Genomic DNA, 26,667 nt, shown 5'->3' with positions numbered 1-26,667 from the left:
CGTCCCCCACAGGATGTGTCATTGCACAGACCATTATGACTCATCAACGTCGACGCTAAAATGTTCGCCAAAGTCCTGGCAAATAGACTATTACCAAGCATACCGTCACCGATTCATCCAGATCAGAACGGATTCATCCCTACAAGATCCACTGCGTTCAATTTGCGCAGACTGTTTGCAATAATGGCGCAGATCGACCCAGAGGCTCAAGCTGTGGCGGTGTGACTGGACGCCGAGAAAGCATTTGATTCGGTGTCCTGGGTGTACCTATTTGAAGTACTAGGAAGATTTGGAATGGGTCACAATTTCATCAGCTATGTTAAATTACTGTACAAAAAACCAGGGCGAGGGTCCTTACAAACACTGATCTCTGAATTCTTTGCATTGGACAGAGGTACCAGGCAGGGGTGTCCATTCTCACCAATATTGTTTGCACCGACTATTGAACCAATGGCCATAATGATTAGGCTAAAACACGGGGATAAAGGAATAAGATTATATGCGGATGATACTCCATTATACCTTAGGAACCCTGAGACCAATTTGGCACCTGTAATGCAAGATATAAATGAATTTGCTAAATACTCAGTGTATAAAATAAACCACGGAAAATCCGAAATATTACCACTGACACCTCAAACCACATGCCCGGGATCCACGGGAAACCTTAAGTGGGCAACCGGACACATCCGATATTTAGGCGTGCTAGTGTCCCGAGACAAAAAAAACTCTTTGTAGACAACTATGAAACGATAATGCAAACGTTGAAGGCAAAATTGCAAACATGGGCCAAGCTACCCATATCCCTAAAAGACAGGGTTGCGATCCTTAAAATGGTTGTGCTCCCCAAGTTATTATATGTATTCACTAATATACCAATCTGGCCAGGCAAAACCTTCTTTGAGAAAATAAGATCAATGGTGGTCTCCTTTGTGTGGGACGGGAAAACCCCTAGAATGAAATGGGAAAAACTCACTGAACCTTATTGTACAGGGGGGCTAGCCGCGCCGGATTTCGAGCTATACCATCTTGCAGCGCAGTTTGCGCAACATTGGTATGATGGTATGACCCCGAGGCTAGATCGCCCCATATATGGCTTGAGAAGTTTGCAGCACATCCCATAGACCTCCGTTCTATAATATTTTATTCTCAATACAAAGATCCTTGTCCCTTCGATCCAGTCAGGACCACGGTACGTGCATGGAAGGCATTATATAAAAGAAACTGAAGATAGATACCCCATATGACCCAGATGTACACCTTTGGAAATACCCGGCATACCACCTACATTGGATAAGACGATACAAAGACACTGGGACCCAGACAGGGAAATCCAAATGCGGGACATGTTCCCGAATGGCAGATTTGTACCGCTCGAGGAACTCAGGGAGGCGTTAGGAGGGGGACCAACCAAAACACTTGAATACCATAGGATGAAATCTGCATTTAATGCACGCTGGCCACTCTTCACGGACGAGCCACCATCCCATCCCTGCATACAAGCCGCCACATCTAGTACGGGGCTGGGAGTCTCGAAACTTTATGCACTGGTACAACTACACACACCCACCACAAACCAGGTAAAAGCCAAATGGGAGGAAGACCTGAACTTTAATATCCCGGAAGAAAAATGGGCGAAATACTGTAGGCTTACCAAAGCTGTATCCATGAACGCAGGGCTCAGACTTATTCAGTTCAAGATCTTAAATAGACTGCATTACACTCCTGCAAAGATGGCCAAGTTCTCAACGACCCACTCGGGGGGACTGCCCTAAATGCAAGGCTAGCCAAGCGGGAGCATATCACATGTATTTGGAATGCCCCCCAGTTGCTACATTCTGGAGAGAGGTGGCGGGGATACTTGAAGACATTACGCAGGTCCCTGCGGACATGCATCCACCGAAATACTTGTTCGGAGATATAGGTAAACAAGGTGAAAAGATCAGACGACTATTCAATATAGCCTGTGCTGTGGCCAAACGGTGTATACTGAGATGTTGGACAAGTACCTCTCCGCCAAAAACTGAACATTTTATTCGTGATCTGGCCTACATAAACGAATGCGAGGAACAATACACCATGACTGACAACGAGATGTCGCCCCAAGGACATATGGGCCCCGTTCAGAATGTACTTGTGTGAAATGGCCTCTGATGAGGAACCGCCTGTGTAAATTATCTATGCCTTTGACAATTATTGAAGTGTATGTACCAGCGTATGCGGGTGCAATGAGTTTAATCTGCGTTGACCTTCAGTAACAATAAAAAGAGTTTAAAAAAATAAAAAATAAAAAAAGAAGTACTTGCTAGGGTACTTTTGATTTCCTAGAGCCCACTGGTCCAGCTCCCTTTCCTTTCTGCGTTGTGACCCTGAAAGCTCATCCATGTCAGATACAGACTGGCCTTCTGGATCAGTTGGACTAGGCCTGGGTGGGTGAGTTCAGCTGACTCACGTTTCCCTGTACTTGATAAGTGGTACGCATGAGGTTAGCCATACTCTCAACATCTGAAGTGGTTAATTGGCTTGAGGTCCCTGGTAGAGATGTCACTCTGATCAGAAGGCTGCTCAAGGTGCCTCAAAGCCGGTTTGTATTTGGCAATTTTATTTTCCAACCTTGCACCCATTTTTCTCAGAGGGATGCAGAGACCAGAGTTTTTAATTCTGACACAAGTGCTTGAGTGACATCAAACACTCTACGGTGGGCCATTAATCGGACTTTTAGTCCCTTGTTTTCTTCACAATGGGACTCAGGCTTGCATTGTGTGCACATATTCAGATTTTTTCCTCAGGAGACTAATCTCTTCCTCTTGCAGAATTCTGCCCTGCGTTGCCTTTACTAGGTCAATCGCCATTTGCCTCACACTTTCCATTAATTGTGCATAAATAAATCATATCATGTGAACAAATCATCATTTTCAAGCCGGTCAGTCAGTTTCTGAGAAGACTCGCTGTTCTCTGTATCCATCCTTAACCAACGTACTTCCTGAAACAGAAGACTATTCTCTTGATTTAATGGGTCCTTTTCTGCCCTCAATTGCTTTCTCAGTTTCAAGGTGTTCAGATCTTAGTTCATCTGATCAAACTCACCTTGAGAGTCAATCCGTTTGATAATTGGCTATTTTTGATTTTCAATTGTTTTATTTGCAATTGGAATGTGATCATGTCCTCCAACATGACAGAGTAACCTGATAATTTAATTTGTGTTGCAGTGCACCTATATTTATCACATTATGCTCCTCTTGCAACTGCATTTCACACACTGCATTTTCTCGTTGCGGTGTTATCTTTTAGCTGTTCAATGAGACTTTCTCACTTTATCTCCAACATGTGGCTCTGTTGCACTTCATTGTTTACATTCTTGCTGGGCTTCATTCAAAAGCTGAGCCTGGTTCTGCACTATGCTGATGTTCTTCCACTATAAGCAAATGGAAGTACATATATGCTGTGAGCTGAGCCATTTTAGTCTGCTCATCTTAGTTTGTGTCATATAAAAAGTCTATTAGAGCTTTATGCAATAGACCATTATCCTGCCACATGTTAAACATTGGCAGAGGTAACCTCCATCATTCTGGCTTGGCAAAATCCCAACCCTTGTCCTGCTTTGTTTCTACTCACAATGTCAACTCAAGATAGGTCTATTAAAAATGGTTCTCTATACACCTCCCTGGACCCAAGGTACCAGTCTGATTGGCACCTTGCCAATCCAAACACCTTGCTATACACTGCAATGCAATTACACACAAATGAATAGTCAGCTGCTTCTGCAAATGTCACAAGTGAAAACTCAACCAACTCCCAGCCAAGAGCCCCCAGTTTTGTCGTGGTCACTGAACTCAGGGAGTCCTCCCCCCGCCCCCATCAAGGTGTTGCATAAGAAATTGCTTAGCAGATTCAAATGTGGTTAGGCCGTCAACCTGTATAACACAATTCAGCAGATACCCTCTATCCCCAAATAAGCTAGAAACCAGGCCTTATTTAATTTTCTTGACTGAATAACACAAACACAAGATCACCAGCCACCAACTACGTGGCACAATGCAATAATCATAAATGCAAGTTACTGGCCTCAATTGACTACATGTACTTCTTAATAGACTTTCAGTTACCACAAACAGGTTGAATTTGAAGACTTGAAATCAAAACGCATATAGGATTTCTTTGTACATTAAAAGAAGGGAGTTTTTTTTTTTTTAAATACCTACAGTCATTGCTTACTTTATGCCAATGTCTTTTCTCCCAACAACCCCCCACCCTCAGGTATCAGAATTATATACCCCCTTAGTTGAAAAGCAAGGTACAGGGAGTGTGAATACAGTGAGAAAATAATGTTGGCTTTATTTGAAAGACAGGCAGGGTTTTGGGAAATACACAATGGGCAAATCATTTTGGGAGCTTCATTTGAAAGGTAGGTTTTGGCAAAGCAACCAAATGGGGAAACTAATTGTGGGCTTTATATTTGAATGAAATGCAGGGCTTTGGGGTTCTGATTTGGGATGCAAGTGAATCAATGGCACATTTTGTTTTTCACTCTACATTCACTTGAATGGCAGAGTTTAGGGCTACTTATTTTGGGATTATGGACACCCCCTTTATATAAGAAGTCATGGGTTTCAGAAAGGTAGTCACCCAAGTAATTTATTGACTATGATAGGCTATAACACAGGGTATGAAATGTGTTAAGTTTCAAATTTAACAAAACTCATCCTGTGCATTTCTATATGGGAAATTAATTGAATTAAATTAAATGTGCTATGGGTCTACACAGTTTTGTCCCCATCCCCCTCACCTTTTATTAAATGGACATGATTAAGGCAGGTAGTACCCCCACACAATTCAATTTAAATGGATAGGGGTTTTTGTTTTCTATGAGGAATTAATGGAGTTATCTTTCTAGTCAAATATGGTCAGTGTCTACAGCCAATGAATGGAATGGGAAGATTAAGGCTGTTAGCTCCTACACACAATCGGTAGCTTTGGGATACATCTACTTACATGGGAGATATCTTCTTAGCTCAAGAGGCCAGCCAGCTTTCAGACCTTGGAATAGGTAGGCAGCTCACACCTATTCACAACAAGGTCCCTCCAGCCAGATTATAGGCCTCTCTCAGATAGGGCTCCCAGCTTCCAGGCAAAAGTCCCCAGAAAGTGTCTGAGAGTCCCCACGTACCTGCTCTCCTGGGTGTCAGCCTTCCTTCTGTCAGCTCTGTTAGTCTGCACTCTTTTCCCCTTCTGTCTGTTGTCCTTTAGGTTGAAAACTGATATTATATAGTGTTGATGACACTTACATGTTATGAATATTCCCACACTACAGATTGCACATCTCATTCTCCCCTCCCACTCAGCTGCACACTGCTAGCAGATAGGGCAAGATAATGGAGGAGGAGATGCAGCATCATTTCAAAATGAGATGTTTTTGCTTTTACACAAAATCTCACTACATGGCAAATACATGTTTTTGATAACTGTATGAACATATATTTTTGAATTCTACATTTTATGGCGGATCGGGGGAATGCTAATTTTATTTCAGCACCGCCTATCGTTTTTTTGCCATTTTGCTCCTAAGCAAAAATAGTGAAAAATATGCCACTCCACTATTCAAACATTAATTTCAAATTCTATCACCACAAACTTTCGAATTCCTCTGAATTATGAAAAAAGGTCAGTATCATGGTGGTTTTCTTCCCAACTCAAATTCTATGCAACACAGAAAATTAAGATATACCTACAACTGGAATTCTGTGATCTTCAATAGGAGTCCTGGATGAGCTCACTGCGGCACAGCTTTTTTTATTCAAGAAAAGGACCCCCCACCCTCCATCAATAGCAATGCATACATAGGGAAGATCGTAGTTGCATATTGCCAACAAAGCCCCTGGATATCCGTCAGGCCCATATCATTCCACCCTGCCCTCAAGTGTCTTCAAAGGTCCGTTTGAAGCTAATGCAGTTAATGGGGAAGCCTGACCTTGAAGGTCATTTCTGCTGGCCATTTTATCTGTACCCTCCACAATTATGATCTACTCAATTCTTTGTATTTTAAGCTGAAAACCAGACTTTTTTCCTGGTGGGCCCAGCCCAAAAGTCTTGAGGTCAAGGTTTCAGAGGCACAGACATTCAGTTCAGTGGGGAAAACAAGCTACATGCATAATTCTAACAGAAAAGCATTTTAAATGTGAAAGATGTATTCAACATGACATTTTATATCGCATCTGGTCCAAATAAAATACAAAACGGATGCAAGTTCACTTTTGGCATTATTCATGCGTAGGCCACAGTTAACATAGGAAACTGCACTTCTACAACAATTAGGCCTTACCATTTAAATAGAAGTTTATTTGTGGAAAGTTAAGTGTCTTTCTCTGTGACAAAAGGAAATAGGTCACTCAACAACTTCACTTTAAGTGTAAGGCACAATTCCCTCTGTCATTTTTCAAATGCACAGCATTTCAATGCATTTTTCCCCTGTGTACTGCTGCAGTTATCCGTTAAAATGTGCCTTTTCCCAGTGTACACTAATTCAGCACCACATGTCTTTTTGGTATCCATTGGACACAGTAAGCAATACTACAGTTCTGAGGCACACTCCTTCAGCTGAGTACCTTTCCATTTTTACAAAGTTGTGGGGGGCTCATTTTCATTCCCCTGCTATGCCTCAGTGTTTTTGACTGGCCTGCATATTCCAATAGGTATCAACATCACCCAGCTTCATTCTTATAATGGGGCCTTTCATGGCCTCTCAGTCTGTCACTCGGGGCTGTATTTCTACTAGACAATGCACTAGATTGTATATTCATCAAAATACAATGCAACACTGCCTGCCCAAAAAATACATCCAGATGCAACACATTGTCTACCCCTAAAATACCTCATAGCTAGCCTTCACAAAGAAGGCAGTGAAGGACAACATGTCATGAGTAGGTGGTAGTAATGTAGAAGCAGTAGGGCTTGTGCAGAGCACAATAATGGCTGTACCCCCCACCCATACCACCTTACCTGGGTGTCGGTGTAGGGCATCCCCTCAGGCATCCAAAATGGAGATGGAAGCTCCCCAGAAGTGAGCTGCTAAAAGCCCACCCTGGCAGAGGCTCTGAAATTCAGCTGTTCTGATCACGTGGACAAGGGGCATGGACCAATGAGAACTGGATGGGCTGGCAGGGGGATAGTTGGAAGGCAGGGTCAGGGAGTGGATGAGTTGAATGGGAGAAGGCAGAGGGAAGTGGTCAGAGAATGCTGCCGGGACAAAAGGAAAGGCAGAACTGGCTGTTTTAGCTAATTGCCCAGGGGTTGGGTGGGGAAAGGAAGAAAGCCAGAAACAAATTACTACAGAAAGACAGGGAACTAGCTGCAGACCAGCTCAAAAAACAGATTGGAAGTCAAAGTTAAAAACACACAGATGGCTCCAAAGAGCACAAAGCAAGCCTTGGAATTCATCATCAAGTGGTTGTTGTGCAGTATGGTTAAACATTACAATCAGGAAAGGCAGAGGAAACAGTCAGAAAGCTGTCTTCACAGTTCAATCTGTCAAACCTACAATGTGTGTTGACCTGTGGTGTGAACTCTAAAAAATAAATTAACATATTTGTTAATGGAGACCACATTTGAGATTTGGAACTCTATGCTTCGATTAATAAATTTCAATTTATTGAGTGACTCACCAGCTGTCTATCCGTCAAGGGTCCATGCAGGATAGTAATGGAGTATTTACATGCTTGTTGCACAAAGTGCAGAAATGGGACACAAGTATTAAGGATAGGGGGCCTAGAGGGCTCAGATACACGAGCAGAATGAGTGAAATGTGCAGAGAATGACTGGAACAAGTTTTTGTACATAAAATATTTAGTCAGCCAAATGAAGGAAAGCATGAGCTACAGTGTATTCTTGTATCAACTAGCAAAATGTAGAGCAGCATGTTCTGACAGAAAACGCTGACAATGAAGAAAGGAAGGCTTTGGAGCATCCCTTGTATGGAAGAAGGATGGATTGGGATGAAGCCATAGCCTGTATTCAGTGATGCTACTACAGCAACACCTGACTATAAACTCCTGCAGGCACCAGGTAGGAGAAAGTAACAGATGAGGGACAGAAGAGGACCTTTAAAGCAGCAGAGTCCTTTGCTACCATCCTCATTTTTCTAAGATTAAACGTGTTATCCTTACAAGATAGACCCTTGGCCTTATTTCCCTAGAGGGGTGTATTCTGGTGTGAACGTAATTAGGGACACCCTTACACTGCCCGGCCACCTTCAAAACTCCCCCCATAACCCCAGACCAGATCTAAGCTCACTCAATTTTTAAGCAAATTAATTTTCGAAGCAGTCTTCTGAAAGGTAATGTTTAATTGGAGATATAAACCAGCCCGAAGGTAATGTTTAATTGGAGATGTAAACCAGCCCCTAGCATAATAGGTCTTCAGTTTAAATGTACCTTGGGCCACTTTATATTTAGTATGTGTGTACTTTCATCAGTCCTTGCACAGCATGTGCTAAAAAGAAGCACTGGCAAAGCCAAACCTTCTGGGTCATTTGTAGTACGAGAACACATGCAGATACTAAAACAATTTCCCATCTGTTGCCATTATGGCCAGATCAATATTTTCCAGGCACTGCCATAATACTATCTCTTGCCTACAGAAAAGGCCTAAAACTGTTGGCTTCGGCAGTGCGCCTTCACATTACTGAATGGGACAAACCCCAAGAGAGCTTGGTTGATGCACATTGAAATCAAACTATGGATGCACAGTAGCAGGAGAAGTGCAGTACCCTGAGCACATTGACCAGCTGCCACTTATTGACCCATCTGAACAGTCCAGCTCAGATAATCCATGCCCTTGTAATCAAAAACTAGGATTAGAGGCAGATGGAATCCTTCGACTCGGGGAAGTGCCAAAAAGCGGGGGAGAAATCCAAAAGCCTCCACTAGTTGCATGTACCCATTTTGTGTCCTGGGGTTCAGACCACTTCAGCTGGCCAGCATGATGTATCCTCAGTGGTGAAAATGAAAAACTGTGGGGTGCATTTAAAGGCCCCAAACAGAAGTCCCTTTCACATGAATGGCAGGCATTCAAACAAACAAAAGGGCCTGGCTTTTGCTTTTTCAGGTAAAGTTAAAGAGCCATGTGTAAAGGGGCCTACCTGTTATTACCAATGGACAAGCAGCAGTTTAATTTACAAAAGAAGGAGGAATCAAAGATCCCCGTCACATGAAAAACAGGATTTTTAAAACATCGAAAGCAAAAATGGCCTGCACAAGTGCAAATAAAATGGCTTTAAAAAGCCAAGTGGAAGAAAAAAAATCACGGCTCTCCAAAATATTTCAGGAAAACAAATCACAATATGTGGGTTGACAAAAGCAATGTATATATTTGAAAAGGCACTGTCTTAATGGAAAACCTGTTTTTGGCTGTGGTCAGAACTTCAAAGGAAAAACTCCCACTTCCAGCCAAGATGTCACCTCTCCCATCTACTGACCCCCACAATACAATTTGGTGCTGAAGGTGTTGAAAGCCCACTGTCTTCTTTCCAGACCTGCTGGTTCTGGAAGCAGGGGCTTCAATGAAATACACCCTTGGCTGGAGCATGACTAATGTGTGAATATGGGGGCACCCATCAACTCAGGGGTGTCATTCGGGGGTCGCAACCCAGAACCCTTGGGACTCACCTGTGTGCAGAGAATGTAATGAGTGGATGTAAGAAAGTGTGTGTGACTGGTGGGTGAATGAGTATGAATGTAATGGGGTGTTTTTGAATGTGCCTCTCCTGTTCAATGAGTGCATGTAAAGGTGAGTGAGCATAGATGTGGTTGTGTGTTTGAATGTTCTGGGTGGGGTTTGGTGTGTGCTTGTGTGAGCAAGTGCAAGAGGAGATGTTATGGGTGAGTGACTGGTGGGTGAAAAGGGATGCATGTGTTTGTAAAGCCCTCTGCGACTGGGGATCACGGGAGCATTTTTCCCACATCCGCTATTGACTTTGCATGTTTGACTGGCATTTTTGGGCAAATGCAAGTTCATGTGTGCCATTCCCTGGCTAGACTGGCATGTTGGTGCAGTCAGTCTATGACATTTATTACTCTGCATCTTAAAATAAGGAAGCATGATTAGTGTTACCTCACTACACTGATGTAGTGGTGTAGCGGCCTGTGTATTCTTCACTGTAGCAGGACTATTAAATGAGCATCTATGATGAATCAAGCAAGATACGTGTTCTTACGGGTCTTACTGGCTTACACTGGAACCAGTTTGGACACATTTTTTCCATTGTGACATGTCCATTTTTTAATGGCCAAATCAACTGGAGTATTTACTTACATAGGAGTACTGGCATATATTGGCAGACCCAGTTTTGTGCCCATGTGCCAGTAATGATATAGAAAAAGGTCTTAAAGCGAAAATAAGCCTGGTCTTATATGGGAATACTAGCTTATGTTGGTGGAGCCAGCATGGAAGTGTATGGGCACAGCAGGGGTCAAGTCCTAAAAATAAAAGTGGGGGACTCAACGCACGCAATGGGATGTGACGTTACCAGAAATTAGCATATGAAGGTGAAATATACACAGTTCATTAAATTGGCTTTATATAACCACCCAAATTGCACAGGATGAATGGCATTTGCCTTTCATAAAAAAAAAAATAAAAAAAAACACAAAACCAAGAGGATATTTTCCTCTAATAGCGGTGTGCATGTTTTAAACTCCAAAAACTAATACAAATGTTTTCCCTGGGAAATGGGACATTTCACCTTTAGTTGTTTGTTATTTTTCATCTGGTTATATAGTGCAGTGGTGAAGTGTCCCGCCTGCAAACCCGACCACTGTGGTTTGATCCCCGAGTTTGGCTTTAATTCACAAATTCAAGAAGACTCAATGTTTCTCATTTTAGCTGGGGGGGGGTACTGAGTCCACCCTCTGAAAAAGGTGGGTGGACTGCATCCACCCGCGTGTACCCTTGACTTCAGCCCTGGGGCACAGTCAGTATACACATTTTTATACTGACATTGCAGGAACCGGCATGATAATGCATTGGGAAATGCCCCATGCACGGTTGGTGACTTGCATCTATTGTACTTTTTTTTAACCCTAAAAGCAATTGATGGCCTTATAGTTGGCCTTTTACCCAAATTTTTCCAGAAAGTGTGTTTTATAATGCACGTTTTAACCCATATTCAAAACATTTACTGTGGGGAGGGAGAAGAATCCCACCGGACATCCAACCCATTTTCATTCGTTTGGGCTCCCTTGCTATGCTCAGTCGCAATCAGATACTTGTGACAAATATTTACAACCTCAAAAAAAAATCCCCAGCGGTGGCTGGTGTATTTGTGGACCAGGCACCGCCCCCTTCTCTCCATGTTATGTTAAGTTAAAGATTTAAGCTTTGATTGAAAAGCATATTTACTTCTTTCACTTGCAATAGTGCATGCCCTTGCAGCGGCATAATCATCATGGACATTCACACATGGTGAGCCGGGCAAGCCCGAGGTGTGGCATGCCCTGTGCTTTGTTAAGGAGCTTTCGGGAGGGTGGGGGGTCACCGCATGGCTCACAGGGGAGCTGCCAAATTTTGTGCTACACCATTGGGCACCACTGGCTCCGACAAAGGGATAGTGTGCAGTGCGCACCTTCAAGTCTGCCAGTCAGTCCCCGGGTGAGAAGCAACTTGTGGCCGACTTAAATAACTGTGGTACCATGAATTTATGTGTACAGCAATGTTATTTTAAGTCCTTTGGCAACCAGTATTGCGCTTAGATAATAAAAACTATGGGTGGGGTCTTGGGTATATTGAAATAGACTTTCCCTGGTATTACACTCCAGCAAAGATCAGGTGCACTCCCTCTGTGCATGCAGACCGGTCTAATAGGTTTCTTCCATTGCAGTGGTAGCTGAATCATATATACACATTTATAACCAGGGAATTTTGTTGATACTAAATCCTGGTCAATTATTTAATTTTCAGGCCATGCTCGTGCAGCTTTTTTTTTCCAGGTTATACAGCAGGGCACACCTCCCCAGGTGTGTGTTTTTTTGGCTTGTTCAACACCAATGCCACAGATAAATGCTTCAGTGTCCATTGATCTATAGAGGCTTCATACATTAACTGTAGCCTGTGTTACAGATTTCGGTTCCCCTGTTAGAAATACTGCATTATGTATGCTTTACATATAGACCCCACATTGAATCTGGAAAATGGCATTCCCCAAATGTGTCATCATGGACAAATCATGCCTCCCTCTGTGCCTCGGTTCTTGAAATGAGAGCACCTGGAAACACAGGTGCTAGATGCATCTAAAAACTCTGAAGGTCTGTTGCCATAACTTCCGGTGATGTCACTTGGGGGTGGGGTAAAATTGCATCACTTCCTGTGATGTCATCAGGAAGTCAAGGGTCATATGATGTCACTTCCGCTACCCCAGGCATTTTGACGAAATGACATCCCTGTACCAACTTCAAAGAGACTCAAAAAAAGCAGGCTGGCCCAGGGAGACAGACGTCTGTGCTGGATGAAGCAGACCTCCCATTTACTGAACATGAACATTCACAATTAATTTAAAATGACTATTATAATTTAAGCCTTTTTTCGCAGCAACCATACTGTGGATGGATTTCATTTTGGTACCATTTTTTAATGTAACTGCAAGGCGATTTTGGGTATATAAAATGCATCTACCTGTGAATCTGGGAACTGTAATTGCCAGTTAGACTAGGTTTCTGGCTAATCTGAACATCCAAGTGTGAGACTTGGTGAAAAGGTGGTAAATGAAATTTGGGTTATGCTTAATAACTTGCATCTTCATAACTTGTGTTTTTTATGGAATTGACAGAATGTGCCACATGGCTGTGCTACATTGTACGATTTGGTGGTCGGCTTTATCTAATTCTCCATGATCAGCTAAAACAGAAGTTGGTATGGCAGTTGCTAGGAAAATTAGGAAGTTGTGATACATAATTAGTTTTTGCCAAAAAGTTGAAAGGAGAACAAAAGGGTGATTACAAATAGCAATTGCCATATGTTGTTTCAAACGCCCAAGCCAATCCTGACTTGGAGGCGGGGTTGGGAGGAGAGAGAGGAGCAACTGTCCAATCCTAGTGGCAGGGATTATTGCAGGGTACTTCCCCAAGATGGTAAAATTGGTGATATCATGTTTGCTATATAAGGGTGACTGCACGAGGACAAGGGACACAAAAACTGGGGAGACAGAAAAGTGAGAAAGACAGGAAGGATGCTGACACTAAGCTGTAAGGAGACGGAGATGGCTGAGAGTGCATCTGTGAGGAGCTGCCCATTTCTAGGAAGGTCTCCAAGCTTACTGGGTCCTGTGGTGGAGAGCAGGATAGCAGGAGACCATCTTTTAGAGTGGAGTGGCCAGACCCCTGCCCCCTCTCTCCAGAGTGTCCTGAGATGCAGCTGGCTTTCCTGAACCTTAAACAGAGACTTGCTATGTAAGTAGAACTAAGCTCTGGAAAACCAAAGGGTGGGGTTTGTATGCTTGCCCGGAATCTTTTCCCTTTATAGAGTTTGGGTGAGGGTAAGGTGGGGGTCAAGGGTAAGGGGGGGTCAAAACTGCAGATCCTTAGCCTATATTTCCAAAAGTAATAGCCTATAGTTTAATTGGTTAATCCTTGTTGTCAAGCTGCCCCTGATTCTATAATGAAGGGGGGCGTCTTCGTTCTCAAATCAGTCAAACTTTTTTATCCAGCTCCCCAACACAGGCCCTTCAGTAAGGGGGCTGGGGGGGGAGAGGGGGGGTGCTGAAATCTAAAATTCCTCAAAGCAGTCCCATTTTTCTGGCTGAAAAACAAAGCGCCAAATCATCCCCGTGTATTTTTAACCAAAGGTTTTGGGGGAAATATTATTGATCTGTGTAGATATTTTGTGAAGTGAGATTTACAGAAAGGGAAGAATTGTGTCTGTTCTTTTTACCTGGGTTGTGTGATTTATTTATGCTGAGCGAAGTTGATTTTTTGTGCTACGGACAAAGTGGTTTTTAATATTTTTGTGCTAATTTGTATTACTGTTAATTTAAATAAATACCAATATATTCTTCGCACACCGGCCTGGTTCCCGTCTCATTGTCAGCTCAGGGGAGAGGGATCCAAGGGGCACGATATGCATTTGAGATAGGGCGAAAAAGAATCTTAAACAGTTTGTTCAATAACCACTTTAAGTGGTGAGGGAAGGGACTCCCTGTGTCGAGGGTGGCTTCTCAATTAGTTACAGGATCCCACAAGGGCCAATGAGGGGGCAGAGTTTGGAAGATAGGGTGGAGTACCAAGGAGGCAGACTTCAGAGGGGGCGGGGTTGCCAAATGAACTCCCATCAACTGAAGTATTCCAAATTTCTTTCATTGCTTGAAAATTACACAAACTATAGAAAGCGTACCTTACTATGGGTTGTGTACTTTTCAAGCCACCTTTCTGAGCACAGGATGTACCGTCCGTGTCAAAATGCATTTGGACATCCCAGAACTAAGAATACCAGAATTAGTTTCGGAAAGGCAACGATCACCCCGCGAAGCTGGGGGCTCCGTGATCATTGCGTTTTCCAAATGGATTCTGCTTTGTGCGCACAGTGTACTCCCTGCTCTCACAGGGTCTTTGACCCTCAAGGAACCTGGAGGCGTTTGCACAGTGCGCTCGCAGAGCAGATTAGGTCACCGAGGTGAGCCCCAAGGAACACCAAGGGTCTGCCTTGACTCCTGTCGTGAGATAGGTAGGGGGTCGTGGGGAGGAGCCAGAAGAGGGCTCATGGCTCAATGTGCCGCACTACCTCCCCCCGCCCGCCCCTTCACCCCCTCCCGTACGACAGCACTGCAAAAGCTTTTTTTTGCTTCAAAAGACGTCGAGCACTTTGGTTTGTGATTGGCCACTTGAGGCTGAGGCCGGCTCCCGAGATCCGGCTACACATCTGATGCGGTCCGGCGAGAGCCGGCCCACTGGCCAGCGCTGTGTCTCCTAGAAGAAATGCCCTCCCCTTCCAAGTATCCTCTACAGGTCAAGAGGCGAGGTTGTTTGCTTGTCGATCGACATACGAGTAGGCGATGAAGGGGACTACAGTAGGCCATCACCAGGGGCGAGCAGATGAACGCCAAGTTTGGTCAGTGCAGAACCCAGCACCTGTGGTGGTTCTGGAATTGCCAGATTCCATTTGAATGCTAAAGTAAACGCAGGTAGAGAGGTGGGGAGCCAGAGATGTCATGGCTAGGGCGAGAAAAGGGGTCTAGCCTGGCTCTTAAGGCCAAACACGAGCCAACAACCATTCATAGATGCATACAAACATATTCCAGTCAATTCAGGAAATCGTAATAGTCTTTTTGGCATTCTGGGATTTGTAGGCCTGGATTCATTATAGTGAAGTCCAGGACTAAAAGTCCCAGGATGCAAAAAACTGCACCAGCATCACCCAAATGTAAAGGCTCATGTTTGGCTATTAAGGGTCGAGAACACTCGGCGAGTATAAACTGGCCTGAAAACCATATGTTATGTAAAAAGAATTGTAGCTTTCATTTTCCTCATCCCGAATTGAGAACTACAGGTACCATAATCCACCGTGGGTTTTCAAATAAAGCAATAAAAACTGTTGCCTGGTCACTAAAAATGTGTGGAAGCAGATATGCTGCCATTCACTGAAGGGAAGGGTTTTCTCCTGGTCCACCATAGGGATTAGCAGTTTTAGTGTTTTGTAAAAAAAAATATATATATTATAAAAAAAAATAAATAAATAAAAAAAAAAAAAAAGAGTTGTGTTCACTCGCTTTAAGAGCCTAATTTTAAACAAAGGTTCAAACAGGGAAACAATGACGAAGAATGGTGAGTGGGGGCACGGTGCTGTGATTGAAAGGTGGGGGTATCCAGAGACAGTGCTGGTAGACTTCGTGTAAGGGCACCGAGAGGCAACCACCCAAGCTTCCAGGAAAGGGACCAATGGCTAGGGTGACACGACGTCCCGGTTTCGCAGGACTGTCACGTAATTTGGAGCTCTGTCCCTCTTTGTAAAGATTATGTTCCCATTGGAAACTGCAGTGGCGCTGGATTTTGTCAGTAATGGCTTCATAGTTGACAGGCACGAATGCACAATCTCGCACAGAAGACATGCTGCATTTAACACACTTAGAGTTCGTTTGTGATGAGTTAGTGTTACTGTTCAAATAAACCGGTCCCGGTTTTTTACTTTTTTAAATCTGGTCCTTTTACCACTGGCAATTCATGGCACACCTGGGATGTAGGGGGGATATGGGGCACCAGGCCTCCCAGGCTCGCGGTCCATGGGCGTGTATGGCTCGTGTCTAGTGTACGCCCAATCCGGCAGTGGCAAGAGGTTTGCAGGGCACCCAGTGCCGGCCGGGTCAGTTGTACATTCACTTTCTGTGACGGTTTAAAGGAATTCCTTTCTAAAGCTAGCACCGCTTGCTTTGGGGGTACTACCACCCTTGCAGTGGCGGGGTGCGACCAGATTGTATGTCAATGACAGGCTGGCAGGCTTACTACGACAGAGCCTGGCGGTGGGGTCCAATAATGCCGGGGTCCGGCAGGGTTGGACTCCCCGTGAGAGGCTACACCCATGCAACAGGTATTCGACTTGGCACGCTGGAATTGTGAACACCGTTAGGGTGACTGTGGAAGGTGGGGATGGATAGAGGTGTGTGGGTGGGGGGGTGCTCGGAGGGATGAGGCGTCTTTGGCTGTTGCAGCTGGAGGCCGGGCGACGCTCCAGGGTTTGCTCGAAGGGGTGGAGAGTGGTTTGCCGCGTTGTGTGCGCTTGTGGGGGGTGGGGAGGGGCGACTTATAGTTTTAACAAGCAATCCCAGCACGCAAAACCCTGCTGCACTCGCCCAAATAAGTTTAAAAGACACGTGGGGGGAAGGGGCTGTGCAGTGTCGGGGTAAAGCCCCACCTCCCAAAACTTCCAGTGCTCCGTTAAGGGCACCACCGCGCTCAAAGTGCTCTCACCACATCAGCTGAAGCCATTTTCCAAGAGTGCAGGTGGGGGTGGTCCGCCATGGCTTGCCTTTATGAGCCATCCGTCCTTAAAGGGGCCACTCGTCAGATTGGTTGCAGCCCTTTTCGCTTATATGCAAAGGTGGGCCTGTGTGCCGTGATGAACTTACAGCCAACCCTGTATGACGCTGCGCAGCGTTACCAGTTCATCTGGCTGGCACCTGTGCTAGTGCTGGCAGTCCCATTTATAAACCTAGGACTACAAGTCCCAGCGTGAACAGTAAGAACGTAATCAACACCATGTAATGTTCTCACGTGAAAAAAACATTGCATAATCCATACGAAAAAACAACGCAGGGTGATGACTGAGTGTGTCTTGTTTCACCTGAAACAAGACACACTCATCACCCTTGATGCTCTGAGGGGGGTTGTAATGTTGTGTTGTTTGCTAGTTTTCTAGCTCTAGTTTCGCCCAGAAGCGTCTTCAAAGCACCGAGCATTGTTTTTCCTATGGATTATGCTAAACACTGAATTTCTAGACAGTAACGTACCCAGGGAAAAACACTAGAATGTTACCCCCTGCCCATACCTTGTTGCCACACCCGAAACATACATGATGATGATGCTGCCAGCGTGACCCATTCCATTCGGGGGATGCTTGCCCAGGCCTGTTTTTCTTTGCATCCTGGGACATGCCGCTCTTGGCTTATAACGGCGAAATCCTGGACTACAACTCCCAAAATGCAAAGTGCATTCTAGGACTGGACTACCATCTCCTAAATGGAATGGGGTATGCTTGGGCAGACTCTGCACTGTAATCCCCCACTCCCCCAAACTCAATTATTGGGATTTAAATGAAGTTTTAGTGACTTGTTCTTAAAAGTAGTAAGCAGACAAACACATAGGCCTCAATATTACAAACTGAATTCATTTAATTATCTCATGTAATTGTCTAAATGAAGGGCCCTCTTCTATATTTTTCTGCTACAAAAGCATCTATTGCTGCCGTGTATGTTTCCAGCCAATAGAAACAGTAATTGGAAATGTAATTATGCCGAGAAAAACATCTTTCTAGTACATGTGTAATGCCAAGCGACCAATGTAGCGCTTAATATACTGCCAAGGTGCTGTTCCAGGCGCTCTGGGAGAAGAATGGAAGGGGGTGCGGAAGAAAGGCAAGGAGTTGGGGGAAGGAGCTGAGGACATGGGGCAGTTCCAATCCCTACGGTTAGGTTACATGGTTGGTGCCCAGCAGCACCTTGAAGTTATAAAAAGCACTACATTGGTAGAGGGGAGAGACGCGGGTAGTTTATAGGGTGAATCCAGTCGTATTGTAATATGGTGTGAGTACTTAGGCAAATGACAAGGATATCCGTCAAATGGTGTGAGTACATGGGCATAGAAGGGTTAAACCTGGCATGTGGATGAGAGTACCTGGGTACATGATGCCTATATCGTGATAATGGCATGCCTTCCTGGCCATGTGCTGGCTGTAGCTGTCTAACGGAGTAAGTAGCTGGGCAAATAATGCCAGCATTGGGCAAATAGTGGCAACTGCTGGCATATAACGGAAATACGTTCACACGTGATCGAAATACCCAGCAAATATGATCAATAGCTACTGTCTAGTGGGTGAAACTGGCAGTTTGTATGAGTATTGGGTAATGATGTCATTACTACCCTATAATGTGGGAATGCCAGTAATAAGATGTGAACATATGACAAATGATGCTGAGCAGGCCATGCAAGCATAACACTGGGCCCAGTGTGTGGGTCCCTGGGCATATGATGTCAATACATAGCAAAAAAGAAAACATTGTTACTATGCACAAGGCAAAACAACTGGCTTTGTTAGGGCATGTTTTCTACCTGGGCACACAGACCTGTTCTTCACGTAAAGAGCATTCATGCAGGGCATAGCGCCTGGACTCCTGGAACACCGAACGACGGCAGTTATCCTCTTACACGCAACACCCTCTGTCTTATAACCTTAAAATGTTCTGATGATACTGTTTTTTTCAAAATGCTGGCCCCTTTGCCTAAAACCGGAAGAGCAGCAACTCGCATAATGTTTGAAACCGTTTTCCCTGCTTCTGCAATTGTTTTTTTTTCTTTCCTGTGCCCTTATAAACTGAAATGGTGGCCATTTGACTCTAAGTCATGAGGCCACCTGTTTCCAGGTCACGATCTTTCATTTAGCAATTCAACGTATTCTGGGAGTTGTTGTCACTTGGATTAAAGTAGCAGAAAATGATTTTCTAAAGAATCCCCAGGTTTGGAGAAGTGATGTTCCGATGACACAGAGTCGCTCATGTAATCCCCCTAAAAGAGCACGGGTCTAGTCGCCGACTACGAGTTCAAATGTGAATGTTAATTCACCCATTCCTCACACATCATGGCTTAGCTTGCCCCTTTACTCCTGTTTTACTCCCCTGCCAGCCCCTCTGCCCACCCCAAACCCTCTCCTCCTCCATGAAGTGTCCGCAGGATTTGTGGGGCCCTGGGCAACAAAAGATTTGTGGGCCCCCCTAATTTGCATAAATAGTGATATCAGTGATATCAACAAATGAGTCTGTAGTACATGCAGGTATCATGGGAAGTAAAATTATAAACATGTTGCCATGAGTAAGGTAGTGAACAAATACACTGTGGCGTCCAGTATATGAATTGTGACTATTAATATTTACCTATGAGGCAATATTAGGAGTGAGTCATTTTTCTCTAAGTGTCAGACAGCTGAATTCTTTGTACAGACTTCTAATTTTGGCAGATAAGGCAGCGTGTGATAAAAGTTGCGGCAGCACCCACTTTGGTTAAGTGGCAAAGGCCGGACATGAGAGCAGTCTGCAATTCAGAAACTTAAACACATCTCTTCCCAGATGTAATTGGTAGAAATACTGTTTGCAAAGGGTCTTTTTGTATGTTTGGTTTGAAGACACTGGGCCTCATTATGAGTGTGGCGGTCCGGAAACAAGGGTGCCGGTAAGCTCACCGGCACCCTTGTTTCCGGAACGCCAGACTACTAGTTTGCCTGCTGGGGCTGCTGCACGTGACAAGTCTGACCCTGCCGGGCTGAGCAGCCCCGGTATGCAGACGTTAGTAACGGTGCTTATGTGTCCATGAACGCATTCCCGTGGAGTCCTATAGGATTCCACGGGAAAGGGGACTAACATTTTCCGACACCCAGCTTCCCGGTCCACCAGAACTTCTCGGTGGCACCGGGAAGCCAGGTGCCAATAAAATGTTACGAGTCCGGCGGAAACCAGCCGGAAGCACTGGCGGGCTTACCGCTGGACTCGTAATGAGGCCCACTATCGGCGGAAGGCATTGCAAAAATATGGTGATTGTGTTTTGGTAACTGAAACGAACAGCTGTTTTTGCACGATTGTTATTTTTATTGTGTGTATATTTGGGTAATACTAGCGCCTAGATGCCTACCAGTTTAGTGCACATTACAAATATAAAAATAAATAAATAAAAGATAAAAGCTTATTGCTCACTTGGGCAATGTTTATTTCAGAAGCTACAGATAAGAATTATTTTGAATGTAACAAAAAAGCAAATAAGAAGTGAACACATTTTAAAGTGTAAGATACATATTCACTTCAATTGACGTTTTCCCTTGGAAGAAAGTGCACTAGACAACAGAGCATTGGCCTTTCAAAAAAAGTAATCAACAATAGAAAAATAACCCGAGAGAGGACATTTTCCAATAAATACACTGGCACAGTATAAAAGGTACTCACCTTTTAACCCAGCAATATGTAGTGGAATATTCCCTGGAAAGCAAAATTCCAATACGAGCATGTGCTTTGATGATAATTTGATGTCTGCACTGAAAACATGACATGACAACCTGTGTGAAATCCTGGTAGCCAATTGATTGCGCAAGCTTACCAACCTCCAAAACGCCCAAAGCGGGTTGAGTCCGCCCTATGAAAAATGTTACTGTCCACCCACATGTAGCTTTTACTTCACCATCAGAGCAAAATAACTGCACCAGTCTCCAGGATTGCAACCTCTCTTACCACATCCTGTGCAAATATTCAGGACTCACTTGCCCTCTCATCATTTCCCCTCCTCAACCCCATGTCTGGCTGTTCAACAATAATCTGCTTTATGAAGATGACTTGAAAAGTACAGATACCATAGTAAGGAACCCATTGAAATATATAAATACTTACAGAAATATGTTAAGCAAAAAGTGTACAATTGTGGCATTATTGACTGGGAGACTATAAAAACCAGAATGCAATTCAGCAAAAGGCAAACAATTGCCTTTGTAGTTTCAAGATGTATAACAACTGTGAGGAAAAACCTGAAGGTGTCTCACCCGCTAGTCCCCGGGGATCCGTAATCCAGGTGGCCACGTCACAGGCATCGCTATTGGATCCAGTTCCTGGGGGTGGACCAGTGCGGGAGGATAACCTGGATGGGGGGTCTTTGGGCAGTGGAAGTGGGACACCGAAAGGTGAGACGCAGTACCCCCTTCCTTATGACACCTTTTCCCCATCCTAGCCTGTACGATATTTAGAATCTCTACCTCCCCTTTTCCTACAGAAATACTTTCTCATACTGCAAAAGACAACAGACTAACACCAGAACCGTTTACCTGACGTGTCCCAACACAAGGGTCTGGCAGAGACAGGCAAGAGCGGATAATTACACACACCTGACGTCCCTTTCCCTTCCCCACAGGGATAAAAGGCAGAGCACAAGAGCATACTTTAAGCAAGGCCGAATGCACGAGGAAGCAGCTATTCCGGAACAGCAATTCAAATGAAGGAGAAAGGCGGTAGAAAGCGAAAGGACGACAAAGAGGGAATTACCCTTGCCCTTTTCATCCAGAGCCGCAAAGCCTTCGATAAAAGAACAGTAAGACCGGGAATTGCAGCTGGTGATTGGTGTGGCAGATGTCAACGGAACACAGGGCCCTCCCGCACTGATAGTCAGAGCAGGAAAAGAGCTTGCCGCTGTGGTACCGTCCATGACTCCAGCGGAAGAAAAGCCAACAAGTTCAGCACAGCTGGTGAGTCAGAGGGAATTGATAGCGCCCCAGACTGTGTTAAGCTAAAAGTTGCAGTGGCGACATTTGTGTAAAGGAAAAGAAGATAATAGAAAAAGGTCTTTTGTGAATAACCGAGGTATTAAGGTTAGAGTGGTCCGGCGCCACATGGGTGCTCATTCGAAAGACTCTATAAAGAAAACCCTGTTACTGAACAAGGAGGATATGCTGAATTGAGAAAACTACAAGAACCAAGAGGCCGTAGGGGAAGCCATCGAGAGATGTAAAAGTGATCATACAAGGGTCGAGTCTAATCCCCTTGTACAGTCGAAAGTCTTTGACATGTTGTAAATTGAAAAGGTAAGTGAACTGCATTGTGGTGACAAACGTGAACCCGACTGAGGGATGCCCACAGTGAGTCATTGGTCTGAGCCCAATTGAGGGAGACTGACGTTGTGAAGGGCTTCAGAGCCTGGCTGAGGGTGATCCTCGGGTGAAGAGTAATCGCCCAACGTGAAGATTAGTAGAAGGAACTTTTGTTTGGTGTTTGTGATATATCAGGCCCTCTGAAGCAAGTGAACATATAGTTCTTAATCAGTAACCTGTCATGCAAAGGATGGGATGCAGAGTAACTTTTACACCAAATAAACAGACCAACTCAGGAAGTTGGCAAAGTCTCATTCGACTATTGTAACATCAATTGTCTAAAACAGGGAGTTACAACGGACATCGACAGATGTCTCGCTCGAGCGCTCAATGCAAATCACATTAAAATACACTTAAGTACAACACATTTGTCATAAGTAATGTCATACTACGTGGCAAATAAGAAAAACAACGTGGGTTGTAATAAGCTTAAAGGGAACATCTAAGTATACTGTCTATAAGGGATCGTGTTGTGATTGGTCTGTACAGTCAGGTGGACAACTTAAGCCTGCCTCTAGTGCAAGTCATCTACAACAGTTATTAAGTACACAGAATACTATTAGCTCTTAAACTATAAGGCCCTTCGTTATACGGCCCTCTATAATTGGTTGGCATACTCGTGCCATGTCTGGAACATTCGGCTGCTTAGCAGCACGTAAGCTCATACCCAGGTGCCGCAAGGTGGTCATGACTTTGCTTCCCACCCAATTAGCCCCTCATCTCTCATCGCCCATGTCTTCTGCCATGAAGACTGTCTTTGAACTTGGCTTTGCAGTAGATTCTCTTCTCTTGCAAATAAAGGGGAGTACAGGCAGACGCTTATCACAGTTATGGTCTGCATGCCCAATTCCTATTTCCATAATTGGCTCATGTGACAGGAAAATGTATTTTGGCCTGTTTTGCAGTAATTAATTGTCTTGAATGAATAAACTTGGCACTCATGGTGTTCCTTCTTTGCACCTTAACAAGAGATGATTAGCGTCTCACGGTTTCTGTTCTTCATGGATAGATAACCAGTTCTTGGCTGCTTCAGCTTTGATACCAGGCCAAACATCTTCACCCTTCAAGTCTGCAATCTCCAGCTAATTCTTTGCTGCGACATACACATCTCTTGATCCTTCTTTCTCTGTGGGTTTGAACTTACTAAAATTGTGACATCGATGTCCAGACACTATACAATGGCGGCTTCACCTGCAGTTAATTCACTACATACAGCTAGCTTCTAGGATTACTTAGACTACTTGAGTTGCTGCGTCTGTACAGTTATTAAATGGTTTGCATTTTCTGCTGTTTGTCTCACACACATGCAATCTTATTTTCTGCATAAGGATGTTCACTCGATCCTTTATTTCGTCATCAGTTTCTTTAAGGTCCATACATTTTCTTCTTCTTATCTTCTTAGTGCGTCAATCTCACTTCTTGTGATGTCACCAGCTTCTCTTTCTCTTGTTTTCATATTCCTCCGGGGACCTAGAGTTTGTCATATCTTAGGGCATACATCTGGTATGGCTTTCTTAATGGATACCTTTTCTCAAATACTCTTCATGGTATGGTCACAACTACTGGTGTTAAACATGGTGCAGTTTCAGGCTTCCAACATACAGGCAGTAGGGGGGCAGGACTTCCTTCAGAGGCATTCGTCTGCTCCTCTACACAACAGGCTTTGAATACAAGAGACTTGGGCACAGAAGGCCCTGATAATGTAAAAAGGAACTGTAAACTTGTGCAAGAGAAGCCAAGAAGTGTGCTCTGCTCGAGAGTCCCACCTTGTCGCGTGCTTCAAACGTGGGCAAGGGAGACCCCGACCATAACATCCTGACTTAACTTGTGAGAACCCTTCTTTCTTTCTTTGTGAACATTATCCCACACTATTTTGTAGGATAGCGGTAACGATTGGCAATAGGTTTTTCTTAGTATAGGCCCTTTCTATTTGACTAGACTCTACCAGGACTGTATTATTATTATTTGATGGTCGTAGCTTGCTCCCATCTTAGATTTAGGTTTAGATTAGCCGTTTATCTCACCCATTTTTACAGTTTAATAAACACCCTTGAACTGTGATCACCTGTGTCTGTCCTGCTTTGATACTATACCTTCCTTACACAACATGTAATGTATAAAAAGTGTACCCATTTGTGTTTCAGTGCTTGACAAATGCAGGGTTCATATATGATGTGATGAAAATATCACATTTTACCAAAAATAACGTTTTTTGGTGCCTTTAAATATGAACATCTGAAAATAATGCAGCTAATTTAAAACTGTGTTAGTGATATATTGTAATTGACCAGGAGGAGAGCGTAGATTTAGGCAGCTAACTGGTGCTTTCTGTGTGCATCAGAATGAAAATTCCTATTTGCATTTCTTAGCACAGTAACGTTACAAGCCTCTCCACCAAAAGAATGGTCTCTTAAATGGGTTATCACTTGTGAATCACTTCGCTTTAAATGCTCTGCTTGAAGAAAGAAAGTGATAAGTAGTCAATAAGGTCAGGGACGTCATTTCACCAAAATGCCAGGGGTAGCGGAAGTGACATCACATGACCCTTGACCTCTTATGGCATCATAGGACGTGATGTCATTTGACTTTACCCTGAAGTGACATCATTGGAAGCGATAGAACATGACTTTTCACCCATTTAATGAGTCTAGCAATTATTGTATAGAATTTCAGAAAGACAAATTATTTGTTGTTCATACTCTTTCTTATTTAGGGTCACAGCTCAAAGTGTTACACTTGTGGAACCCCCTGTTTTTTTAAGAGGACTCAACATAAATTCCAGCCACTCCAGAAACAAAGAGCCACATGGCACTGGTCACAGCCCAGGAGCTTCAATGTAAAGCTTTTTTAGGGGTAGCAAGGTAGACCAAAGGGGTAGGAAGTGAAACCTCAGGGGTCGCTTTAGCGACCCCTGCCGACCCCCAAATGGAATCCCTGAATGAGGTACCCGCAGCGTCCGATGGGCCTCTGGTAGTGGGTGTTGGTCTCTAGAGAGCCACCGGAAGTTGGGAGGGGACACTGTGGCCTCACACGAGCTTAGTAAATGGAAGCCGCACAGCTCCCGTTAAAACAATATTCTTGGTATAATTGAGGCAGGCACTGTTGCCTGCAGGGACCCCTCTGACAGCTTCTGACAGCGGGGCCCTGGGCCACTGCACAGACTGCACCTACCTCGGTCAAGTCTACGTCCGGCTTCTTTCTAGCACAAAAACCAAATGCATTTTCAGTCCTCCCTCAGCCACAACCCTCTATTCTGGCAAAGTGGTGTCGCTGGATTAATCATCACGCCTCATTGAAGATGTTTAGGTTCACAAAGATTTGCTAAAATGTTGGGAGGTGGGAGTTATCTAAAAAGTGTTGAGCTGTGCAGTGAAGCCTTTGCCTGCCTCATTGACGATAGATTGAAATGAGGAGGGCAGGCTTCTGTTTTCTCCGCCGTCTGTTGCTGCAGCTGCTTGGTACTGAACTAGTCAACAGGCCACTAGCAGCACCCTCCACTCATTTGTGCCCCCTGCCATTGTCCGGTTTGCCTGCCCCTAGAAATGGCCCTGTGCATCTTTTGTAACCCAAGAGCACAAGCTGGGGAGACAAGCTTGGGATCGGGTCACCTACTTGTCATGCAGGAGCTCCCAGCAGGCCCCACTCTCGCGTGTACTTTAGGTGCCTGAATTTCTATGTGAGGTTGGGCATGGCATGTGTCCACAAGAGTAAGTGTGTCAGCCAGAGGCGTCGCTAGGGGCCTATAGCCCTCCGTCTTTTGGTTGTAGCCCTGCATGGAAGCTCAAGGGATACAACCAAAAGGCTTGCTAGCCCCAATCCCCACAGTCCCGGCAGTCCTGAAATTAGCCTAGCACCAGATCTTTTACAAAGCTAGCAACAATCCTGGTGGCAGCACTAGCCACTGCCAGCCATCCAAAGCGAATCTCGTTGGTTATGGAGGCCCGGGGAGATGACTTGTCGGCATGGCTGGGGTAACATGATCCACAGGAGCCGGCTGTTCCCAAAGGAACAAACTATTTTGCTACCTGTCCAGGAATGGAAGGCAAAGTGCCACAACTGCTATGGACTTGAGCTGCCATTTCGGCTTGTGTGAGCACCTTTTGACTGCACCCCTGTTTCTCAGCCTACAGCACAGCACTCCCAGGTCCCCAACACTAACACAGGAACTGCACAGGGCTCTGTCACAGGTTGGCTGTGGAAAGGAAGAGGTTAATTATGTGTGGGTGCAAATATTCCAGACAAGGTGTGCTAGCAGCTTGTATAGCATAGCAATGTCCCCAAGCAACCAACTTGGATGTAGACTGCTGA

At 44.5% G+C, this 26,667-nt stretch overlaps 1 protein-coding gene across 1 annotated transcript in view; it reads right to left on the bottom strand.

Moving 5' to 3' along the window:
* The window catches only part of EIF4E1B (eukaryotic translation initiation factor 4E family member 1B), a 170,370-nt gene extending 153,326 nt beyond the window's left edge, over positions 1-17,044 (bottom strand). The window contains exon 1 of the mRNA XM_069651476.1: positions 16,941-17,044. Within this exon, the coding sequence (XP_069507577.1) occupies positions 16,941-16,991 (51 nt within the window). The 5' untranslated portion in view covers positions 16,992-17,044. The remainder of the gene's footprint in view (positions 1-16,940) is intronic.
* Positions 17,045-26,667: the final 9,623 nt, after the last annotated feature.

This window comes from Ambystoma mexicanum, chromosome 3p (genome assembly GCF_040938575.1).
Source record: "Ambystoma mexicanum isolate Mex_15411 chromosome 3p, UKY_AmexF1_1, whole genome shotgun sequence".
In the NCBI taxonomy this organism is placed as follows: Eukaryota; Metazoa; Chordata; class Amphibia; order Caudata; family Ambystomatidae; genus Ambystoma; species Ambystoma mexicanum.
This window is presented reverse-complemented; position numbering and strand designations above follow the sequence as displayed.